Raw genomic sequence first — 25,533 nt, 5'->3', positions numbered from 1 at the left:
TGACATATGACTACTGTGTTTTGTATACTGTAAGTGCGGAGTTAGAGCAGTTGCAATCACTTCTGACAAATCCATTACTAGCGTTCTCATTTACTGCTGCGCTGCTTTGTTCCCAGCCTCAATAGCATACATTTACTTTCCATGCAATTTTCATGCATCCACCTGCCAATCATCTAACATTCTGCAGAGTGACTGTACTACAGTGCAGTCATTGTTGCTCATGCCTCTTGTTATGCATATATGTGTAATCAACCTGTAATTTTCATAGTAGCACAAGCTATATATCATTTTGTGTAATGCATATGAATACAAATTCACTGGGTGGTAGGCAATCAAAAAAACAGAAGGGTTCACAGCAGGGTGATATCAAATTGATTCAGTTAACCAGAGTTTTTAATTTTGCACAATGTATGAAATGTCTACATTATGAAAACATCATTGCAACATGCTTAAAAACATTACTTCAAAATCAAATCCCGTAAACTGCAAAGTAAATAGATACACTACATGTGCACCTGCAGTTTATGGGACTGTCATGAGTCTAAGTGGCTAGCTGCCCTGGCTATCCCAGTGAATTTAACAATCACATGTATGGAAGGGACCGACTGAAAAAAGACTCAGCACACTGATCTAAGCTTTCAATTTGTGTTAATCACCTGTTCATAAGAGTTAATCACCTGGTTACATGAGGTGAAGTGCTGGGAATCGACTGAACAGCGCGCAGATTCTACTTCATTCAATGTGTCACTACTTGTTAGGTAGCTAACGTTAGCTAGCCAGCTGTCTGCAGATATCAGACTGATGTCATGAAAAAACAGCAAGAGGTAAAGTGGTGTGCAGAGTTGTAGCTGTCTGTTCTGAAACTGATTATAAACTGGATGTCAGTGCTTGACCTAATTGAAGTATCTGGTACTGACAGTCTGTAGCCTTGCAGGTGGTGCAGATCTTATTATTCTTGCTCAACTATGTTATGCAAAACGTCCTAAGAAAATATGACGTTTCAATCATCTTTAATACTTCTGCATTTGGCAGAAAAAAACAACACTCCAGTTGGCAGGTGAGGAAGATTACTAGCTATGATCTTAAATGGTCTGCATTGACTTAAATGGAGGATACCTCTCTCTGTCAGAGTAAATTAGTTTTGTTTTTTTATTACTTTACATCCCTTACACACAAAGATTTTTTAGCCATCCTGAAGTCAACTGAAATCATTGCTTGCCATCAGATGATATTGGATTTTATTTTTATTTTTCAAATAGCATCATCATTTATACAGACTTTCCTGCATCCATATCACCCTATTTTGTTCTAGGCCTGCTCAGCTGTCACCAATATTGCCCACCTAGAAATGGCTCTTCAGGTGGACAAGGATGTGTCACCTTCAGCTCAGGATGAAGGAGACCAACTTCAGGAGCTGCCCTTCACCCCTGTCCACGCTCCTGTCATCACTCTTGGGTTGAATGCACCAAGGTGAGCCCCTCCTATTGTCTACATAACACAAGAGTAACACAAGAGAGGCATACTTTATTTCCTTAAACATTGAATTTCATGGCATCTGCCATCTTTTTTTTATGCTTTCCTCTTTGTTTTTGAATCACCATTACTCATCAGATGGAAATGGTCTGTTTTTGCCATCCTTTATTTAGTTATTTGCAAAAATACATCTTAAACCCAGTATCTGAGATCATAGAGGCCCTATATTCTGCTCTCTGACACCCAAGACTGTGTTTGATCTATTATTATAAAAAGTAAAGTAAAAAACACTGCGTGTCGATGTTGGCATCAGTTGAACAACATGAATTACAATGAGAGACCAGCTGTATATGAACTGGTAAACAGGGACTGGCATAATTATAGATTAGATAGAAAATCCATTAACTAAACACTTGAGTGGAATTGAATTGTTGATCAGCCCCTCAGTATCAAAAGGCCATGCATCAGATATATGAAACGCACAACTGTACTATTTGGCCATCTGAAGAGAGTCATATATTAGATGAGGACATACAGTGCTTGAGTTTGCTTTGTTTTTCCTTTTAACATTTTTTTTACTATAGTTTCTCGAGTGGTCATGAGTATAACTCATAGGAGACGTTATTGAATCAAGCCACTTTAAACATCGTTTCAACATGTTACTGTTTTATCTGGCCCCGTATCTCAATGTGATCCTTGTATAGTACTTCATTACCACAATAGTTCACTGTCTTGCTATCTACAGAAGGATATTGATCGGCTCACTAATTGGCAGCCTGTGCACTGGGTAATATAGCAGTGTTGTCAGTAAGGAGGAGCCAATTTAAAGAAATGGTTTTGTCCACCTTAATATCCCACTTTGGGTAATGGTCTCAGCATTGTTTGTTACTGTGAAAATTCCTTATTAAATCCAACTGTAAGGAAGAGGTTTTGACTTTGATTCATTGCAGCAGAGTGAAATTAAATGGGCTCACAGTTTACATTGAAGCTAATAACAGGATATCATAATAATAGAAGCAATGCAGCCTGGTCTGTGGAGGTGGGATACCAAACGAGAGAGTACAAGCTGCAAATAATGGGCACAGTAACTGGGAAACAAGGCATCGCATTAGTGCAGAGAGTCTGTAAATAAGCAGCTGGCATTGAAACAGTTTCCCAATCCCAGAGTTTGGATCCAGACACGATGCGGTTCAGTTCAGTGGGCTGAAACATCTCTGCCTCTTCACTCAGAGCCAAAACATCTTTTTGACTGTTTTCAGTGGGGAATGACCCACTTCTTCAGGAAGAACAATGAAGTCTAAAGAAGTTTAATTGAAGTTGCAGTGCATATCTGATAGAGCCCCACTTTGAAATAAAAAATGATGGCTTGAATATTAATCCACTGGGGCTAAATTAAGATATAACTTTGAGCGATGGGGAAGTGAGGGAAGGCATGAAATTGTCACATCCGCTGTGGAAAAACCCAATCGACTGCCTTTTTCACTGTTGTTGCCTTAATTAGTTTGATCAGGGCTCCATACTTTCACAAATGTGTCGCTGTGGACCCGACTGTTTACCAACTGGACACAGGCAGCGTTACTGTTATGATAAGCCCAAACGCCATCGTTCATTTTCCTAGGCCTGCACTCCAGCCAGCCATCTGTACACTGTGTTTATCATACCCAGAGTGTTTGGTGTCAGTACTGAAAGTATAAGTTATGAATGTTACCATAGTTGCGGAAAAACAGGTGGCCACTATGATTAGAGATAACTGCCAATTATGCTTGAAAATCCTGGGGGAGTGTTTTGGCACCCGTTGTCTCTCCTCTGTAAGTGTTTTCACTGTGCCGCTGCTTGACGGATATTACTGACATCCTCATGTTGTCCCATCATTGTTTCATCACAGATTCAGTGAAGTCCAGTTGTGTTTAACTTGACGTTACACTGCATCTCCCATAGGGTAACCATCTTGAGCAAGAATGGAACCCATCGGAAATAAACAGAGCTGGGTTTGAAATGATAAAACAGCATAGAATTCAACTCAGATCTCAACATTTTCTCTGCCTCATTTACAACCACAAATCACCCACGTGAGGCCAGTGCAGCGGGGACTAAACACATTACCTCCCGCTGCTCGTGAAGCATCATAAGCAGCGTTTGCCGAAGTCTTTTCAGCTTGCTGAGTGATCGATGTGTGCTCATGATACTGGAACCTTCCTCTAATTTTACCCTTCTCCTTTAGTTCCTGCTCAGTCAGCTCCAGGAGCTCGATGGCCCACATCCATTCTGCTGGCTTCCCTGACATCTTGGACTATAGTGGCCAGGTGGCAGAAGTCCTGGACCCCACAGAACCCGTGCCCTTTGACCCCCAGCGTGAAGAGACTGACCCTCTACAGGGCGACCTGCTGGTGTTCCAGTTTCTAGCGTTTACCAGGTGAGGCTTGCAGTGCTGGATCACATTAAGCTCCAGTGCAGTATTACAGGAAATCTGCTTATTTGTGGTTCCAGGAATGTCAAAATTATTGTATTGTAAGTAAAAGAGAGCAGTCATTGATTTGACAGCACTTTACCCACATTACTGTTCACAGAGCCACTGGCCATGTAAGTGTACACAGCAGTAGATAAATCCTTCATGTATTTTGGTTGACGGCCAAGAACACCACTCTGCTTGCCATAAGATTTCAAGTTGGTTTTTTTTTGGGGGGGGGGGTTTGCAGCCAAGATACTAATGCAGTCAAACCAGACATAAACTCCTGCCAGTCATCCTCTATTCACATGTCATGAACATACCCGAACACAGCATGCACAAACCCATATGCTCACAGTTACAGAATAACATTTCCAGTCAGCACGGGCTGAATAGCGCCTCTGTCAACTGCCCATCACGAAAAAAACCCTGAAGCCAGCGTCCCCTCTGTCAGGGGCTGACAGTGGAAGGGAGGGGGTTGGGGGGGACTGCTGAAGGATGTGTATAAAACACACCACTCTTTGCGTCTGTCTGCCGTGTCATCTGCACTGTCAGCAGTTTGATAAAACCAACTCGCATCTGTCTGTGTTCATCATACACTCACCACCGTGCCGCCATGACTTCCTGTGTACTAACCTCGACGCTCCAGGTCCTACGTGTGAAGGAGTTGATGGGCTTTGTTTTCAGCTAGAATCAATATCAAAATGTTAAGCTTTTCCCATCTTCCTGTTTTTTCCCCAACACCACCAGCACTTTAGCATCACTATTCTGTTTATTTCAAACAGACTGACAATGAAATCACTTCCTTTCTGCAGGCAAGGTGGAAGGAAGTTTGGTAGGAAGACCTAGTTACAACGTGAGATTACAAAAATAAATATTTAAAGCCTCTGGGTAACACTATTATATTATCAGACGGAGAGAGTGAAATAAAGGTATTTTTAATATAAGAAAATATGATATGGAAATGATTTTGCCTCAAATTGTGTTGTGACAGTGTGATAGCTGATTTGATTATTCTCGCTTCTTTTCGAGGCCTCCTTAAGGCGATCTCAAGTACAACCTGAGCCCACACACTTGAGCATAAATTGGCTCTTGTTGCTTGCTGTAGCATTGGGTGCGGTTTACCTCATAATTATAACAAACAGGTATGGCAGGCAGAAGGTTTAGGCAGCAGCAATAGCACTTAGGCAAGCGGGGGGGCCCATGGATAGGCAGTGTAATTTCTACCTCTCACCCAGGCGCCATAATTATCAATCTTGTCTGTTTACAGAATGAATATTAATGCCGGCTCCTCTGTTAAGATGGAGCACGGCAGCATCTTTAACAGTGGAGTATGCGTGAGTCTGTGATTGACTGGGAGGTCACACTCCGCTCTCATTAGATTCCACTTTGAAACCTCCGCCTTTGACAGCCTGTCCATGGTCGTGGGGGGCCTTCCAGCACTCCTTGCTTGTTTTCTGATGCTTCTTCCACCCCCACCCCCCCATTATTGGAGACCTGATGACTGATTGCTAATCTATTCATCAGACGGAAATAGAAAGAAGCTCATCCTGAAACCCGCTCATTATTTAATGTGTACTATGCTAAATCAAGAGCTCGCAGGCGCATCGGGACTTTTGTGTGTGTGTGTGTGTGCGCGTGTGCGTGCGCGTGTGCTTGCGCGCATGTGCGTGCGCGCGTTTGTGAAATCACATTCTGAGAGTGGCGTTTCTGTGAAAATGAGTCGTAGTAAATAAAATATACTACATACAGTTATTCCCTTTGTGTTAACAGATGAACTAGAATACAATATGCACTTTTGTTTGTACATATACAGAAAGTATTTCACAGATCTAATAACTTTAGTTTCCATGCTGCCTTTAGTTTTCAAGCCAAGCTATCCACTTATTATAAATCAAAAGGTGTGATGCTGAGTTTGTACCTACTCAATCAGCGGTTTAATTTATAGCCACTTTTAAAGTGTGATTTACCCCTTTAAGCTGTAAGTAGCAATAACGCTGAATTAGCGTCTGTGGTAAGACGTGCAAGAAATGCTTATTCAATGTTTTTGGTTCATGGAATTGTCTGAGGTAAATCATTGACTAGAATGTGATTTACTCTCCCAGGTTTTTAATGACATTTTCATCTATAAATGTTCAAATTTGATTGGTAGTCCATTCCCCACATAAATCTTCTAATAAAAACATCACAGTTAACATTCAGTTGATAATATTCAGGGTAGTAAATCAAACATTTGTATTTTTTTTTTTACATGCAGCATTGCCATATTACTTTAAAATATTGCTCATTATCATTATTTTCTCAATAATCATCAACTTTTGTCTTTTGACAGAATACCAACGGCGGGGGTTGGTCCTGATTGGCCCGACAACATCTACTTTACCTTCCAGTTCTACCGCTTTCCACCAGTCACATCGCAGCAGCTCAGACTTCTGACCAGTGACAAGGTTCAGCAGAAAGCTGGTGATCCACTTCCCTGTGTCATGACCACCATCAACAAAGACGGCACTGTCAACTCCGGTAAGGATCCTAGATGCTGCAAAAAATGTTATATTGTTCATTTTCTCTCTGAATTAGAGTTGCACCTTCAATTCCCAGCTGTGTGTCGCCTCTGTGGACTCTAAATGTCGTTGCTGTCCTTTTTGACGGCTGTTCCTGTACTCGGGTCATTACAGTTTGGATGCACTGTGAGCTTCTTACAGACAACTTGCGTGATTGAAGGGAACCATAATATTTTAAATCAAATGTGTTTTTTTTCCTTCCCTTTCAACAGCCATTCGTCTCAGTTCTGTATTACCATTGAATGAAACTGCAGAGGCTTGAAACTCGCTTCAGATAGCTAATATATCACAGTAAACAATGCATGGTTATACAGACAACAACTGACAACTTAATGCTTCTTGGTGTGTGCATGTCCTTGTTGGAAGGTGGGAAAATGCATTTGTCAATATGAAAAAAACAACATATTGCATCCTTTGGAAAATGGAAGTCCTCGCCATTGATTACAACAGTGTTAGTGTCATATATCTGTTACAGATTCTGGATATAAGCCGAGCTGAGATTTATTTTACTGCTCTCCAGGTTAACATTGTACAATCAGTGCCTGCAAACTGAAAGCGTGTTCTACGATTCTCCGTGATGTTCTCTAATGCTTAGGCACTTCTCTTTCAATCAGCCGAGCGGGCGCTGATTGATGTCAAGTCTATTCATGTAGCAACTAATGAAATGGAAGAGATATTACAGCTTCTGACAGAGCGTGATATTGAACACACAAACAATGCCCCCCCCCCTTTCTTTCTTACGCCTACCCATATTCTCCATTCCCCAGACACACACTCCAGTCTAACTCTGTCAATATTTCTCTGTCTCTCTCTGCGTCTATCTCAGTCTATATTATCCAGTGTGCACCTCCACAAAGCCCTCCTACATTCAGACAGATCCTTCCATACATTCTATGACAACTGCTGAACTACAACTAAAGCCTTTTTTCACTTAAAAGAGTAAGACTTTATAGTTAATTGTCTCTCTAGGTAAATGTTTCTTCAAATATCAATATCTGACACATCTGTTTGTACTTGCTGAACCACAAAATGTTACATGCTGCAATCTGTAAAGATGATAGTTTCTCATAAGCAAAAGAAAAAAAGAAAAAGATTAGCTAAACACGATCCATCATAAATGGTGCTGTTACACTGAATCAGCTTTGTTGTAGTGTAATTATTACGGGCAGATATGAGAAAAGATTTGTGAGCACTTGGAAATGTTCTGCATTTCTGTCCTAATTGCCTCCAAATTACAGTATGAGTTTCATATATCAAGTAAACACAGGCTGAACAAATAATTATACAGAAACAATGTGAGATTCTTTGTTTTTTTTATTGGAGAGATGTTAATCTTATTTCATGCTATTGATGTTTAAACTAGTCAGATGTTTCCAAATTTACCACAATAGTGCAAAAATATTACAATGCCAAATGCAAAAAAACTGCAGTGGAAATGATCAAAATATACATTGGTGAAATTCAGATAAATGTCCAGATATATATCTTTTTTCATTCAGTAAAACACACTTCAATACACCCACGCTTTTTGCAGCTTCACCCTCTGTTTCAACCAATACCTTATGGTGGATAATGGTAGTTAGCTCAATGTAGGTTTATAATTGACATTTAAATGGTTTTATCACAAAAGTAAAACATTGAGTAAACAGAAAAGAAATATGTTTGTTCTTTCCTGTTAGTGGTGTCCTTCCACTCAAGCTAATTAATTATGTCTTTAAAGCGGCTTCCTCAAGAAAAACATGGTAAAATAAGAATAGCTCAAACTGCAATTATCTTATAATTACCATGTGTGACCTCTGTGAGTTGTTGAGTTAATTTATGTTTATTTAAAGCTGCACTGTTATGTTTTATATTAACAAATATAACAAAAGACTATTCAATATATGTAAGATAAAGTTTGACATTAGCTGAAGAAAGTTGTACAGATAGCAAGTAAAGAGCCAGACATTTTTTCTCAAGAGTTAGTGGAAAATTATTGGACTTACATTTGTCAGATGTACACAGACTCCAAATGAATAACAGTGTTGTTCCATATCTGCTGTCTGTGTAAATTAGTTGCTTACCAAATCAACATAATTTTGTAAGAGGGACAATATGTGAGCGTTATCAGCAATGTCTCAGGTTGTTCTGCTTCCCGCCAAATGGCCAACAAATAAATGAATGCTGCTTTTAGCTTCCACACTCTAAGTGTGTGTAACTGATGGGTTCTCTTTTAATAGCAATAATCAATAATTGTAGCTTTAATTTAGACTTTCACAAGAGGAAAATAGCCGTTCCTTCTTCAAGTGTAGTGGTAGTTCATTGACATTTTACAATCATGTGTATGAATGACTCCATTCAAGTTATGCCGCAGTACTTCAATAGATCTAAGGTTGTGATTTCAAATGGAAATTGTACTTTTGAGCTTATCTGTCACCAATTTAATCTCTTGTGTTGCTTTGCTAGGAGTCACTGTGGAGGTGTGTGACCCAACCTACATCATGTTTCACATCACAAACAAGAAAACTGATATTCTTCTAGAAAATATACAGTTTCATGTTGATTGATTTTTTTGTCTTCTTTCAATGGTTGAGTGTCTTCCTGCCCCGAGGCAGTAAACTATCTGTTACTGCCTCCATGCTTCATTGTTGAGATAAACAGTTTGTAGTCGGTGTGGCCTTAAGAAAATATGAAAAACAGGCAGGATCATTTTTTCTGATACAGTGTTTTCTTTCCGCGTGTCCTTCCACAAATTCCCCTCGTATCCTGTGTCATTTTCATGTGTCAATCTGTGAAAATGATTGCAGAGCCCTGTCCAACCCAATGAGCTTCAACCACATACTGTACTGTAGGATCTCTGACATTCTCTCCTGGTACATTTCTTTAAAAGGACAGGAGACATGAAACCCATATGTGGATGTCATCAACTCCTTTCACAGAAGTAAATATACACACACATTGTTTCCTGTGTTTTCATTTACAGATGGGTTCTGATAGCCGGCTCTATTTATATCCTGTGACAAATGACAAAATATACTATGCTACTGCACAAAGCTAACACATTTCTTATTGAATCTTTTATCTTTCTTCACTCTTTTTATATATATATATATATATATATATATATATATATATATATATATATATATATATATATATATATATATATATATATATATATATATATCAGCTGTAGCTACAGTACCAGTCAAAAGTTTGTACACACTTTCCAGACTTTTGACTGGTACTGCACCCTTGGCTATTGTTACTATGCCGTACACATGAAGGTGTCTGTACTCAAAGACTCTTTTGTTAAAGAAAGATGGACCACTCTTCTACACCACTTTATACCATCATGAGTGAACTGTGTAGTAGTGTGCAGTTCAGTAAAACGGCATCTTTTCTGGTGAAACAATTTAGCTTATCGCGTCACATCAGTTTTAATAGTCAGAATCTCCCAGTTAAACCTTCATTCATGTCATATCTATGATTTAATCTTATCAGTGTAATAACTGAATCAAATATGTGACTCATCTAGCTTTTTCAAAAAAAAGTTGTCGTATTTTTCAGGACGACATGGTGAGCAGCTTTGAGTACAAATCATTATTGCATATGATTTACAGCACTGTTGTCTAGAAACTATCATTGCAGTTATAATACATTGACTAATCTACTATATTTTACTGATCCTGACTTATGATGTGAATTCCTTCAATTCATAATTGAACAAATTAATGTTATTGTAAAATGTTGAGCATTCTCTGCAGTGGGTGTGATTTATGAATATATGAAGGATCCAAGTACTGTACAAGATCAATGATCCACTGACTGCTCTATGGCCATTCAATATGAGTCTTTGGAAATAGACTGTGTGTGTGTGTGTGTGTGTGTGTGTGTGTGTGTGTGTGTGTGTGTGTGTGTGTGTGTGTGTGTGTGTGTGTGTGTGTGTGTGTGTGTGTGTGTGTGTGTGTGTGTGTGTGTGTGTGTGTGTGTGTGTGTGTGTGTGTGCGCGCGCGCGCGCGCGTGTGCGCGTGTGTGCGTGAGAGACACAGATAAAGAGAGGAAGGGTTGAGAGAGAATATTGGATCCAACTTTGAGCTTCAAAGCTGCTACGGGTATTCAGCTTTGTGATGCTGTGTTCTGCCGTGTAGAAGTTCCCCAGAAACTGACTGAATTCCTTCACCCTGTTTAGGCGGTGAGTGGGTATCCCTTTCATGTCTCCTCATTCACTCATTAGGTCTCAGAAAATTTGACAGCTACACTTGATCAGATTTCACGTTTAAAAAACAACAACAACAAAATAACTGACTCATTTCTGGCACTGTGTATATTTCACTGGCAGGAAAATTACATCTACACTGACAGAAGAAGTATAAACTTGAGTGCAATAGAAGCTTACATTGTATTCTAAACAGCAGCATGTCCAAATTTCTTTGTGCACTGATCTGGTAAATGGATTAAGTAGCAATTCAGAAATTTTGAAGTTGAGGTCCCAAACATGCAAATTTGCCAACTGAAGCTTTTTGGAAAAGAAAAGAATTGTAGTGCTGTTGCAATTTCCTTTTTTTTATTTATTTCCCACCAAAGACAAAATCTTTATTCCATTTTACGATACATGAACCATGAGACAAATAAGCTCCTTAAATCTCTAAACCTGCTATTTCCCACTGTGGCACTAAGTACTCAAACAGATGAGACATGAGTTAGACATAGTTTGGTGTTCTGCTGTTACCTCACCTAAGTTAGCTCACATAATTGATTTTAAAATCACAATCATATGAAAGTTGTTAACATAGTTAGTATGTAATAGCAAATAAGAATATCAACCAGAGTGAAAAATAAGTCGCCATATGCTACTTTTCTAATAATTTCTATGTTTAGCCTGCAACCAGCGAGTTTTAATGTAACAAACTGGAGGTTTCTGAGTAGCCAACAGTTATAGCAGATCAATATGTGAACTGTGTCATTTACAGCAGTTATTTGCCAGGGATGTGAATAATCCTGAATGTGTTCTCCACAGCCATGGTCCACCCACACAGCGGCTTTCTCTTGCATCCTGATTAGAACTCTTCTGTGTGGGTGGGTACAGACTGCGCTTGATTGACATTTCTGTGACTTTCCAGCTGTTGCATCTGTTAAGGTGCATTCAAAATGAGCAATTCACTTTTTGCCTCGTGTTTATTTGCCACAAATGCTACCACAAGCATCTGTGTATGTGTAGTTATAGTTAAGTTTGTGTTGCGGCTTAGTCTCAAAATTAACCAGGAACTCCAGTAAGTGTTATAATTTTCTTCCCTCTCTTTGGCTTAGTGTTTTTAATAATTGGAGTCAAACCCTCGGGGTAAATTTTTCTCTTAAAGTGAAGCAGTTAATTATTCAGCATTTTTGCATCCGACCTGACCTGACCAGAATCACTGAAAACACTTGTGTGGCTAAGTAGGGCCTTTGAAGAAAAATGCAATTTTTGATATAAAGATTGTTCACTACTTTTATTTTATGTTCCTCGAGCTGTCTCATTACAGCTGACAATTTTTTCTTTGTAACAGGGTGTAGTCTACTTGTCGCACGACTTATATTTCAATGAGTATGTAATTCAGTCATTCATTCATAAACATAATGAACCTCCTTACAAATACACATTATAATATGTATTGTCATTTGATGAGATATCAGATGAATCAACTATGTCAATCAAAATGTGTTGGAACTTTGCTTTAGGCAATGCAAAATCGAATTACAGAACATGTCTGAACAAGTCAACAATGATTACTTTTTGGTGTTCCTATATAATTTTTATTTTAGATTTATTTCTACATAAATATCAAATGATATCTGTTATTTTTTAACTAAGAAACCCAAAGTGGCCAGATGTGTTTTGTTTTGTTTGTGATTTGTTACACAGAACCTGCAAATCCAGCTGCCTTATAAGGTAAACAAGTGGTTAATATGGTTTGTGTTGTTTTTTTTTCTTCTTTTCTTTTCTTTTAAAGCAGTTTCCCTCAGATATACTGATGAAATATAGCCGTAGTCTACCATGATGCTCCGGCCTCTGTCAGTCTCTACATCTCTCTGTACACTCTGTGTGTCCTCACTGTTTTCTCTGCCTGTAGCCTTCACAGCGTTGTTGAGAGTTGTTGATACCCTGCAGGATTTTCAGCCTGCCTGGCCTGCTGTGTACACACCAGGCAGGCCATCCAGGTTAGGGAGGGGGAGTCTGCTGGGTGCCGCTCTTCGTCTGCAGACCTAGATACACACACACACATACACACACACACAACCCTGTGCAACCCTTGGGCCATATCTGTCAGCTCTTCCCCGCTTGTGAGCACAAACACACACAGCATATTTTCTCCCTCCCTCTTTCCCTCTCTCTCTCTCACTCCCTCTGTGCTCTCATCACCGTCCATCCACTGCACACAAGCCCAGAGCATGCTGGGAGAATTAATGGTCCAAGTGGAGAGAGTTGGCGGGTGGTTGTGAGATGGGGAGGTGAATGAGTCTGTATAGGTTAGGTTAAAGGGAAGAAGTTCTGATGCAGCACAGATGTAATGAGACTGCTTTGGTCTTTCTCTGTCCCTCTCTGTCTCTTCATTTTCCTCTTGACTACTGTCAAACATGTCTTTCATTGCCTTTTGGTAATAATCTTCAATTATTATCACTGTTTTCTACTAGAATAGAGGTCCCTCTAGTTACAGTACAATGTTTTTGTTCTTTTTTTCTCAGATATCTGATCAGAGAAATAGTTCCAGTGTGAGTGGATTTTTACTCAGCAGTTTGTGAAACCTGCACTGTAATCTATCTCAACTTGATTTACAAAACCTTTCGGTGCAGAGTTTTAGTGTCTCATGGTGATCCATATGCAGTTTTCGGAGGCTTCAGCGAATGTTACAAAACCTAAATAGACCCGATAAGGGATTCAGAAAGGTTTAATTTTCTAAAAATCTGTTTGAAGTTCAGTAAAGTTCTGTGGAGCCCCAACCCCAACAGTAGGAGTTCACATTTACATAAAAAACTCAGAAACATCCACCTCACTGGTAGAAATGGTGTCCTCAGAATAGGCAGTTTTTCATGGGATACTGTAAGAAGTGTGCATGTGTGTATACTTGAAAAGGAAAAAGAGTTTTTCTTCAGTTAATGCGTGGCGAGAGTCAGAGGGACTTGCTGGTCTCTTTAACACAGCAGGACTGTCACCAAAGGTCCTCATTATTCCACTTCTATCCAGCTGGTTGCTTCTCTGCACATTCAACTTACGGGAATAAAGACAGTATGGGGGCTTTGATACGGAGCTGGAAGGATGCTGCGGGGAAATTCTGGGATTCGAGTTGGCACACAGACCCACACTCACACCTTTAGTACACACACAGCATAACATTAACAGGCTGCTGCAGGTCGGGGTTTTGGGCTGCAGCTGAGTGTACACTGTACCCACTCACCAGCTAAGTTGGATCACTGACGGGGTCGGTTTCATTGAGCTGCTTGGAGTTAAGGGATGAGTCAGATTTCAAGTTGGTAAATAGCAGAGTTTTCCCTTCTCTCTGAACTGATTTAATCAAAATGGATAGTGTGTGTGTACAATATAAATAACAAATGGCTAACAATATAAGTACATAATATATGTAAATATCTATCTATGTAATAAGATCCTTAGAACAGCTTCAGTCCTTAAACTGTGTGTACACCATTTTCTTCAGAGAGGAAAATATGTTTCTTTTGAGTAAATGAGAGGGAAATCTACCCTTCTTCAATGTCCAAATGTGTCAGTTGCGGATGTGCTGATTAAAGCCATGACTTTATTCTGCTGTTGAAATCACTCCTGAGGATTTTTGGCAGTGTGATAGGCACCATTATCATCTTGAATTATGGGAGCCCTAGGGTGCTCTTGATTCTGTGAAATGGCTTCATACTCCCTGCTTATTGTACTCCCATGCAACACAATCAACAGGCCTAATGACTCCCAGGCGATAGCTGTTGTACCAGTTCAGACCTGTCCACAAGGATGACAGCTGGTTAGAGATATTATGGCTCTTCCTCCAAATTTAAACTAATCTGGATGGAAGGAAAGGCTAAAATAATGACCAGACCAGATGGCTTTTTCTCCAGGTTTTATATTTTAATGGTGGACACACAAATAAACTAGTTAAACTTTAGAGGCTGTACTTTTGTGGTGTTGAATATCAACTTATTGTACAGTGTTATGACCCCCAGGAAAGCTCTATACAAAAGCAGTCCCACATAATTAAGAGTTGAGAAGTAGCAGAAAAAAGTATTCAATTCATTTACAAACAATATAAATGACCACCAAACAAACAACACCTAACAAAGTCTACTGTCTTTCTTTTTTTCTTTTTTTTTTTTTTTTTGTATTTCTTTTTTTTAATTATTATTATTACTAACCCTAACCAATAAAAACGAAAAAGAAAAAAGTAACGAAGGCAAAAATCTAAATCAAGTCATTGGCCCGCTCTTTATTGGTTTTTTCCTTAATTAGGCCAGACCAGATACACCTGAGAGAGAACGCAAGACATCATAAGTTGAAAAAGTGAGGAGGTGAAGAGTGAGGTTATAGGCTGATTTAGGATGTTACTTCCTTAAAAAAAGAGATATTCTGCCTTTTATTCAGTTGCATGGGTCAAGCACTGGATCCTACACTTCCCATAATGCAGTTGGGTAGATGAAAAAGACTTCCAGCAAGCAAACACCACAATTCAGGTTTCACTATTATCAAAAAATCAGTTTTGCAAATGTTTTATGAGCAGTCAACATGTTTGTTAGACTTGCACATAATTATACACTTGTTTTGGGTAAAGCCCCCCAATCGTTACAGGAACTATGGAAAGGTAAAGCTCCTGTGGTGGTAATCCTCCATAAAACTGAATGTAAACAAAAAACTTTGTTTACAAGGAAACTCTACCTTCAAGTGACTTTGGAAAAGGCTTTATTATTATCATCCCATGAATGGGAAAAACTTCAGTTACAAAGACCGCTCAAAGTGTTCAGGCCTGAATGCTTGACCCTGACAATGAGACAGTCCTAGGGTTCTGTTACCCACTGACGAGTATTTTTCTGGTTTATTTGGGTCCACTTGTCCCCCTTAGAGGGAAGGGTCAGTCCAAATCAATACTGTTGAATGAGCCCTTTTATCCTGTGATGAATCATTTCTATCCTGATGCGAGGGCTTTATTCAGGATGACAGTAGCCATATCCACAGGGAATGAGGGGTTACTGAATGATTTGATTAGCATAGAAAATGATGTGAATTTTATGCTGTGACCATTACAGACACCAGATCTCACCCAGTTGAATACCTAGGGGAGATATTGAATCAATGTGTCAGACAACACTTTCTACAACACCAAATATTGGAATATCTTTTAGAAGACAGTCATCTCTCCAGGAGAAACTACAAACAAGAGAATCTATGTCTAACATTGAAGCTGTTTTGGGGCTCATAGTGGAACAACATCTTATAGTGACCTTTTGTATCTAATCAGTAGCGAGTGACTACGTGAATGTGAATGAGTTATTTCTGTAAATTAACTTTCAACAAACTGTGCAGTTGCATTTCCCCCCTTGTCACTATCTTTGTAGACATTTTTCTATCCTTATTTCTAATGTATGTCGCCAAAGTAGCTAAGTGGCTAGCTAGACTTGTAGCGTAAAACGATGATTCCCTCATTCTTTATCCCGCCTACAAAGCTCTGCCTTTATAATTTAGTAACTTCATAGGTAGGGTTTTTATGATGTTTGATGCATTGCAGTCCATTAATATTTGGACAGGGACATCTACTTGTTCATATTTAGGTATACAGGTGCACATCAATACATTAGAATATTGTGGAAAAGTTAATTAATTTCATTAATTCAGTTTAAAAATTGAAACTCATATATTATATAGATTCATCACACACAAAGTGAAATGTTTCAAGCCTTTATTTGTTTTAATCTTGATGATTATAGCTTACAGCTAATGAAAACCCAAAATTCAGTGTCTCAGAAAATTATAATATTGTGAAAAAAACACCAAAACACCCGCAAAGGTTTCCTGAGCCTTTAAAAGATCTCTCAGTCTGGTTCAGTGGGCTTCACAATCATAGGGAAGACTGCTGACTTGGAGGGTAAGCCTCAAAAAGTCATTGCTAAAGAAGCTGGATGTTCACAGAGTGCTGTATCCAAGAATATTCATAGAAAGTTGAGTGGAAGGAAAAAGTGTGGTAGGAAAAGGTGCACAAGCAACAGGGATAACCGCAGTCTTGAGAGGATTGTCAAACAAAGGCCATTCAAAAATTGGGGGAGCTTCACAAGGAGTGGATTGAGGCTGGACTCAGTGCATTAAGAGCCACCACATACAGACATATCCAGGACATGGGCTACAACTGTCGCACTGTCGTGTCAAGCCACTCCTGAACCATAGACAACGTCAGAAGCGTCTTACCTGGGCTAAGAAGAAGAAGAACTGGTCTGTTGCCCAGTGGTTCAAGGTCCTCTTTTCAGATGAAAGTAAATTGGAAATCAAGGTCCCAGGGTCTGGAGGAAGGGAGGAGAGGCACAGAATCCAAGTTGCTTTAAGTCCAGTGTGAAGTTTCCACAGTCAGTGATGATTTGGGGAGCCATGTCATCTGCTGGTGTTGGTCCACTGTGTTTTATCAAGTCCAGAGTCAACGCAGCCGTCTACCAGGAAGTTTTAGAGCACTTCATGGTTCCTTCTGCTGACAAGCTTTATGGGGATGCTTATTTCATTTTCCTGCAGGATTTGGCACCTGCCAAAAGTACCAATACCTGGTTTAATGAACATGGAATTACTATGCTTGATTGGCCAGCAAACTCGCCTGACCTGAACCTCATAGAAAATCTATGGGGTATTGTCAAGAGGAAGATGAGAGACACAAGAACCTACAATGCAGACGAGCTGAAGGCCACTATCGAAGCAACTTGGGCTTCCATAACACCTCAGCAGTGCCACTGGCTGATAGCCTCCATGCCACGCCATATTGATGCAGTAATTCATGCGAAAGGAGCCCCAACCAAGTACTGAGTGCATATACTGTACATGAACATACTTTTCAGAAGGGTGACATACCTGTATTAAAAATCCTTGTTTTTTATTGGTCTTATTTAGTATTCTAATTTTTTGAGATACTGAATTTGGGGTTTTCATTAGCTGTAAGCCATAATCATCAAGATTTAAACAAATAAAGGCTTGAAATATTTCACTTAGTGTGTAATGAATCCATATAGTATATGAGTTTCACTTTTTAAATTGAATTACGGAAATAAATGAACTTTTCCATGATATTCTAATTTATTGAGATGCACCTGTATATTGGGGGCGTTTTTAAGCCTCTGTTATAGTGACAGTAGAGATAAGAAAGAATAAGGGTCTCCTGCCAGAATCAAATCACGGATTTTGCGGTTGTGTGGCATGTGTCAACCAGTAGGCTCCCAGGAACAACCATTGTCCCAGTTTCTGAAGAGTGTATGTGTTTCTTCTCCTCTCTCCTTGTCCAGGCTCTCCAGGGCTGCAGGTGCAGTTCAAAGTAGATGAGGGTTTCCTGAGGCCCAGAGAGAAGCGCTGGTTCCTTCGCTACATGGCCCTCCACACCATGCACATTGACATCTGGGACAGTGACTCATTGCTCCTCATAGGTTCTACTGCCATCCAGCTCAAGGTAAAAGTCTGAAGTCAGTGCAGTTGTATGTAGTATCTGATGTACGGAGATGGAAGATGTTATTATTCTTACTTGACGTTTTCATCACAAGAACTTCCCAGGGATCAAGCTTCAAACAAGGAAAAATCACAATCTGTTTACACATGCATTGTTAAATCATGACATACATTCATGGCAACATAGTGCGTCTGTCATGTATTCATGAAGTGTTTGCAGATTGTTTTAACGCATCTCATAGAATGAACCAGGCGTTGTAGAGAAACCTGTCACTGACACTATAATGTGAAATACAAAAAAACAGCTCAACATATGAACCAGGTTTCTTCAAAAACACAAAATGAACATTTTATGAGTTGTTATACATGGTTTCACTTTATCTACGATGGGAGAACAAGCACAGATTTGCAGTTTAAAGCCACATGATCTTATTTTTTTGAGAAATGCACAAAGTGATTTTGTTAATAGGGAAAGAACAGGAGTTAATTTTTTGATAAGCACAGTCTGTCTTGAACAAGCCCACTATCATTTAGTATGGGGTGCCCTGTGTCCTCGGTTCAAGGATGTGACTGACACAAGTTTTCCTCACATTTTAACCTCTGAAGGAAAACAAATTCACACATTAAAGGGTTTTAAATTTTGGTCGTAGAATTGATTCATTTTGCAATTTTGAATTTTGTAAAGCATTTAAGCAAGTTCACAGCTGGGCAGAGCTTGTTGTGTGTGTGGCTGAGCAGGTGAAACGGATACAATAGCAATAAAGTATTCATTTAGAAAGCTGGGGAAAGAGAATGCAGGCCTGGGAAGGCTGGGATTGCTAAGTGAAAAAGTGGGACTGGAGCTCAGGCAGGTAGCTGGAAACCAGGAGCTTAGGCTTGAGCTGGACACTGTGAAGTGCTGGAATCCAGTGCAGTGAAGCAGGGCAGACAAGACAAGACAAGCAGTTGGGGACAGAGGATGGAACCGGAGCAGATGGGACTGCAAGGAGACAGGAGACCGGGTTAGACTAGGGACAAAACAGACTGCAACAGAAAAATAGGTAATGCACGAAAAACGGCTTGAAGCGTAGACGCTACAATCCAGCAGAATGGAAGTGAAGGGATGAGTATTTTTAGTGCTGATGTGGCTCTGCTCTAACACCAGCACACCTGTCTCTACTCAAACAATCACACACACACACACACACACACACACACACACACACACACACACACACACACACACACACACACACACACACACACACACACACACACACACACACACACACACACTCACTCACACAATGGGAAAGAGAGTGACCCTGTTTACACCTGGGATTAACATGTGTCTCAGGTTATCTGATCTCAAGTGGACAGTGTGGACACATTACTGTTCACACCTGCGTCTCAAGCTGACCATTTGCGTCCAGATTTTGTTGATGACTGCGTCACATCTGCTAGAAGGTCAAAAGGGTCAAAGGTCAGACAAGCACCATATTTGCGGGCTAAAGAGCTAAGAACAATTAGGCCAGTGGCAGGGTTGACTGGCCTGTTCCAACTATTAAAATTACTTCAGCTATATGCTCATCTCCATCTTTTTCAACCATAACCCTAACCCTGATTCCCGAGCCAATAACCAATGCTTTAATTTTCTTTAATTATCTATTCTGTCTTTTGTAGTAGTTTTCCTCCATGTCTTGATCAATACATTTGTGCTCATGTCCATACTTGTAAGTACATTTCATTTACTTTTCTCACACCCTATTTTGCATCCCCAGTACATGTTACGTCACGGTAAATCGGCAGTGCAGGCACTTCATGAGGTTGAGGTGCTGACCACCGATTACGTGGGAGACGACACCCTGCTAGCGAGTGCAGATGTGGGCCGACACTCAGCCTCCAACCCCATGACGGTCCAGACTATTCTCAGAGGCCGGCTGCACATACGCACAGGAAACATAGGCAAGTACTGCAAGACCCCCTGAATTTTTTCCCCCCTGAATTAGTTGAACATAAGATGAGCAGAAGTTCCTATATGAATAATACACCTGTGTGGAAAGTTCCAATCCAGATAGTTTCCTCACTTTGGGTTGAAACTAGAAGATGGTTGAGAGTGGGTGCATGAGAATAGCTGGGTAGTTGTGTTCTGACAACATTTAAGGAAACCCAGGAAAACAAGAATTATATTGTATTTGTTTTAGCATTCAAAAGAATATTCAAAAGAAAAGTTTCAATATCACCTAAATCTCCTTCTACCCCCTTAAATATTAACAAGAGAGTTTTATATTCAGGTCATACTCCATTTAGAACCTCAGATTATGAAGTAATGGTGTCTGTTTACTTTTATTGATGCATAGAGTTGGGATATGTCAGCGAATCCCCAGGTCTGCTGCTGCTGCTGCTGTTCAAAGTTCCCATTTTCTGTAGATATGGAGGCTTGCAAAGCAAACACTGTGCCAAAGCGAAATATCTTGATATGATAGTTCCACTCCATCTAGCAACTGAGCACCTTTCCCCTTCCCTCACACTCAACCAATTTGGGCCTGGCGTGCCCCTGCGGCGTGATGACAGCTGATGATAGCTTCCTCGCTATTAATCAACTGTTGAAACGATACTCCCTCTCATAAACAATGCATCATTTTCCCAGCCTAAGAAACTCTGCAGAGTGCCATTGTTGGGGCTAAATATGCCGGCACTTTCTCATTGCGCTTATCACTCAAAGCAGGTTGAGAGCGCAGTGGGTTATTGGGTGTGCTGTGGATGGAAGGGGGAGGTTGTGTCTGGCATGTAAATTCCAATCAAGGCTCAGATATCCATCATGCGCCCTGGCTAACAGTCAGAATCAATTTGGGGAGGGAGGACTCACAAGCACTTTTCTTTGTTTCTGCTTCCATTTGTCGCTGTCTTTCTCACATTCACACTTCTCTCTTTGCGTTTTATTAGTCTTCCTGTTTTCTGCTATTCATCTATTTCCCTTTTACCCTTCAATCACACGCTCTCTCTCTTCCACCTTCTATATGGCTGTTTGTTTTCTTCCCTTACCTCCCCTGTATCGTCCGTGTTTCTCTGTCTTTTTCTGTCGCTTTCATCAGGCTATAATGAATCAACGCTCTTATTTAGTGGGTGGTAAAGGATATGAAGCACAATCATTATAGCTCGCTGAAAGAGGGGGTGGGGTGGTGGTGTTTGAGTATCAGAAGTTAGCCTCAGTGCGACAGATGGATGTGCTGTATGAAGACTTTGACAGAGCTTTGATGGGAAGGACACCCACACAAGCATGTGTGCATATCAAATCACTCACACATGCCAAGAAGGCATTGCACTCATGCATACACACAGACATATAGACAGGCAGGTGTAGCAGAGCGTGGACAGGTTGTGTGATGAGACAGGATGGCAAAAATGGCAGGCAGGCTGGTAAAGGATTTCACTGATATAATGTGAAAACCCTGTTCCTGGAATTTTTTTCAATATTTTGTGATTTTCAAGTTCAATAGAAGGATTACATGGCTTCTCTATGGATTGAGTAAATTCTGCTACCACTAAATCCTCTCAGGATGGACTCAAAAATGCACGCTGGCCAAGCTGAATGCACGGCTGTTGAGACCGTGCAGATACTGCTCGTGCATTTCGGCTCAAAAGGGCACGGAATGTTGTTCTAAAATGGTTGATAAAGCAGAGCGCGACAGAATAGAAGTGTGTGACACAGGAAGATGAGCTAAAGCTTTGTTCACTGTTGAGAGGATCCTATTGATTTAAATTGATGTGCTGGTTTATTAATAGCCAAGCGATATTATATGATAATCATTTTCCAGTAGTGTCCAGGGCCTTTACTTACCTGTAGAGAAGACTAGAGCTTTTCTGAAACATCTGCAGAAGTGTTGAGTTTCATTGGCAGCAACTTAACAGCCCACAGAAAAACTGAAGTGCTTAATATTAATTGGGTAATTAAAACAGTATTTTTTGCTAAAAAAAAAAAAAGAGAGAGAAACTCAGAGCACTGGTGAGATATGACCTTATTGCTGTAGGGATTAACAATGTGAAAATGTACATTTTTCTGCATTAGCCATGTGAGCTGTGGTATTACATAGTCACCCTAAAAAATGCATTGGTTATATAATCACATACAGTATATTAGTTTTTATAATCATGCGGCTCTCTGTCACTGCTCTGTGCCATTATAATTCACAAGCAATGCAGTCCTGACGACATACTGCTCTCTCCCTTTTTCTAATTTTATGTGTTTCAGTCATGCATGCTATTAATCATGTCTTTACTTCTCCCCCTTGGGAATCCATTTGAATTAGGCTTTATTGGAAAAAATGAGTGGCAAACTGTCATTTCCAAATGAAAAAGACTAAAACACCGAATGATATCCTTTTTAATTATCACAAGGTGGGATTGACAAGTAATTAATTAAATGGTAATGATATACGCTGTCAGGCCTATTCAATCATTCTATAAAGCAGCTTTTATTAATAGCGTCTTAAAGGACAAAGGAAGTGGCTTAATCACAATAATAGAGAGTTGTGAAATCATGGTTGCAACATGAGGGTTGTTTGGTTTTGCTGCGGTTTTAGGTCTTGAGGAAGGAAAACAGTGCTCCCACACAGAAAACTGTGGGAGCAGATGAGGAGTGTATAAACCATGACGACCGCCTGCTCGTTCCATGAAACCGATCGACTGGTGAATCCAGAGGAAAGCAACATCGCTCTATTGATTTCATCTGCTATATCCACATGAACTCTTGAGGGGAAAATGAAGATGGAGGCGGTTGAAAAGAAACATCAAACAAAAATCAAAACTTTGCAAGAGCTTAAAATATTTCATGACCCTTGTTGATATTAATGTTTTGTTGACAGATCCACAAAGCCATAGAAAAAATAATTAGCATGTGTGAACATGAGCAACTTAAGAAGTTAGAAACTGGAATACAATGAATGATCTTTGCAGTCCAGGATGTCATTAGGATGTAAAGCCCATAGCTTTTACAAAGACTGATAATGTGGCTTATTAACAGTAATTAATATATGTCAAAATATGTATCTCCCAGTATTTTGTACCACTAACCGTGGAAACCTGAGGATGGCGCTGACAGCGTTGGTATGTAATTCATTTGATGAGGATATTCATGGTCCCTGGAGGATAATTCTTACTCTATTAAACTTAACTATTCACCTACTGCCACCATTAGGTCAGATCAGTTTTGAAAAGTAAAGAGCACCTTCATGCTTCCAAGGGGCTAAACCTTTTTTTTAATTTAATTGACCACCTGTCCTTTCAGACTGACCATGAAACAAATGTTTAAATGTGACATGATTGCAGATAAGGCTAAGATACAAGTAAACATGCACACAACCGTATTCACCTTGGGTGGCACAAACAGAGGCAAAGATGTGGTTGTGACTAGAGAAGGTTTGATTACTAAAAATGTGCCCTTATACCATTATTGATACTCCATGAGCCTCAGGACAATATGTCAGCTTTGCAAAAAAATAATGCTCCCATTAAAACAAGTCTCAAACAAACAATGCCAATTTAACATTTTTTGGTAGGTATTAAGAAATGTGCCATTTTTTATGTGACGAAGCTTCATAAATGGATGGAACCAAATTTTGAGAAAAATATCTGCCTCCAGCTGCTTGATGGTGGACTATGTTCAGCAGGTAGTCACTTTTGTTAATCTTCTGCTTTTGAGAGCTAAGCAAGTAGCATGCAGTTGGTTTATTAGACCTTTGACACTGACAAACAGCTGCCTGCTGCTCCTGGAAACATGGTTCACCAGAGGGTAAATGCTAAAATGCTGAAATGCTTCATGGAGATGAAGGGAACTGCGATAAATATCTGGGGGTTCGTCTGCATGAGTGACCTCTTTTACTTTCATTCTTAATATAAAAGTATTGGTGCTTATTTTGGCTCACAATACATATATTTCTGTGGGCTACATGGATAAGATTATGTAGTTTTCAGTATGGTTGAGCCAATGCTACAGCTGTTCATGTAATAACTTTCAATGTTCCAACTCATATGTGATAGAGGTAAAAGTCCATTGATATAAAATTGTTTTGTTGACTGAGTTGTGTCTATATTCTTTCTCTTTTGCTCGGTTTGTCTTTATATCCTTGTAAGGATGCTCATTAATATAATGCATTATCTAGCCCCTTACCCTAACCTTACCCATCACAACTAAATGCCTAAAATCAACCCTTACCCTAAACTGAATCATAACCTTAATCTTAAAACCACTTCTTAACCCTGAAATTGCCCTTTGAAGTTCTGAAGACCGGCCAAAAATGTCCTCACAACACAGAAATGTCCTCACAACGCTGGCTTTGAACTGTAACTGGTTCTCTAAAAGATAGAAAGACACGCACTCACACACACACATCCAGGCACACACAAACAAACAGAAAGCATGTATCTGCCTTTGCACAGTAGAGAAGACAGATTAGAACCTTCTCCAGACCTCACAGTGCTCCTCATCTGCAGCAGCCTGATAAGCCCTGGAGAGACTGACTGTTGCAGCAGGAGAGAGTGGAGAGAATCCTGCCTAAAGCTGCCTCAAGTGAAACAAAATATCAGTGAAATTTACCTAACAATTAGTTTAGCTAGGTGACTTCCCCAAGCGGTGCACATACAGTATGTCTCACTCATTAAAAGCTCTCGCTGTTGGCACATTAAAGCCCGACTTCATCAACCTTGCTTTTAGCCCTGAGGTGAGAGAGAGAATCTGCTTATTCTGAAAGGTCAGTGGCCTGGAACAGGGAGGCAGTAGAAATCGAATATTGCAGACTACTTTGAATCCCCTTTGGTGCTTGCTCCCATTTGTTCTAGAGGCCAGTAAATCAGGGGTTTGTTGTGGCCTTAACCTCAAGAACTGCCAGCAGAGCAAAGAGGGTGGGCAGGTGGTGTGGTGTGCAGTAGGGTTGTTGTCATGCAACAGCGAGATGTAGTCAATAAATCTGATAGAGTTCAGCCCCCTGGCACTTTCTTCACAATTATTCTTCTCCACTCAGACAACACAGAGAAGTAAAAGCTGTGTTTTCTTGCAGTAAACCAATGAGTATAAGCTCACATTGCAGTTATAAAGATCATCAGCTCTGTTTTAACAATCTGTCAGGGTGATTCACTAGATAGGGACAAGTAATGTGACCGAGAGCAAGACATCCACGTCAACCTGATTTAGCACTAAAGTAGGTATTATCTGATAAGCCTAATGATGGTTCTGTTGATAGATAATTAATTGAAATGATTGAATGATTAAATCGGGGGGGTCATAATTGGGTTCATCAACAGTCCATTTGTTTTATTTGGGCAAGTAGCACGGGTGTCCATCTTATCGCATCCTTACAGGCTTATTGTATTCTATCCATCATCAAAGCATTTCTTACACAAAAGAAAGCAGCTGAAAGGCTCATAATGAGTCGCCG

General features: G+C 40.0%; 2 protein-coding genes across 2 annotated transcripts in view; both read left to right on the top strand.

Moving 5' to 3' along the window:
• The window catches only part of LOC133987421 (L-rhamnose-binding lectin SML-like), a 277,548-nt gene that overhangs the window by 166,879 nt on the left and 85,136 nt on the right, over nucleotides 1-25,533 (top strand). The gene's annotated exons all lie outside the window — the stretch shown is intronic.
• The window catches only part of nphp4 (nephronophthisis 4), a 164,583-nt gene that overhangs the window by 107,533 nt on the left and 31,517 nt on the right, over nucleotides 1-25,533 (top strand). Inside the window, exons 13-17 of the mRNA XM_062427444.1 lie at nucleotides 1,313-1,470; nucleotides 3,695-3,886; nucleotides 6,252-6,439; nucleotides 17,965-18,125; nucleotides 19,882-20,065. Of these exons, the coding sequence (XP_062283428.1) occupies nucleotides 1,313-1,470; nucleotides 3,695-3,886; nucleotides 6,252-6,439; nucleotides 17,965-18,125; nucleotides 19,882-20,065 (883 nt within the window). The remainder of the gene's footprint in view (nucleotides 1-1,312; nucleotides 1,471-3,694; nucleotides 3,887-6,251; nucleotides 6,440-17,964; nucleotides 18,126-19,881; nucleotides 20,066-25,533) is intronic.

The sequence above is a fragment of the Scomber scombrus genome, chromosome 10, assembly GCF_963691925.1.
Source record: "Scomber scombrus chromosome 10, fScoSco1.1, whole genome shotgun sequence".
NCBI classification, from domain to species: domain Eukaryota; kingdom Metazoa; phylum Chordata; class Actinopteri; order Scombriformes; family Scombridae; genus Scomber; species Scomber scombrus.
The sequence above is the reverse complement of the archived record's forward strand: the minus strand, read 5'-3'. Positions and strand labels throughout refer to the sequence as shown.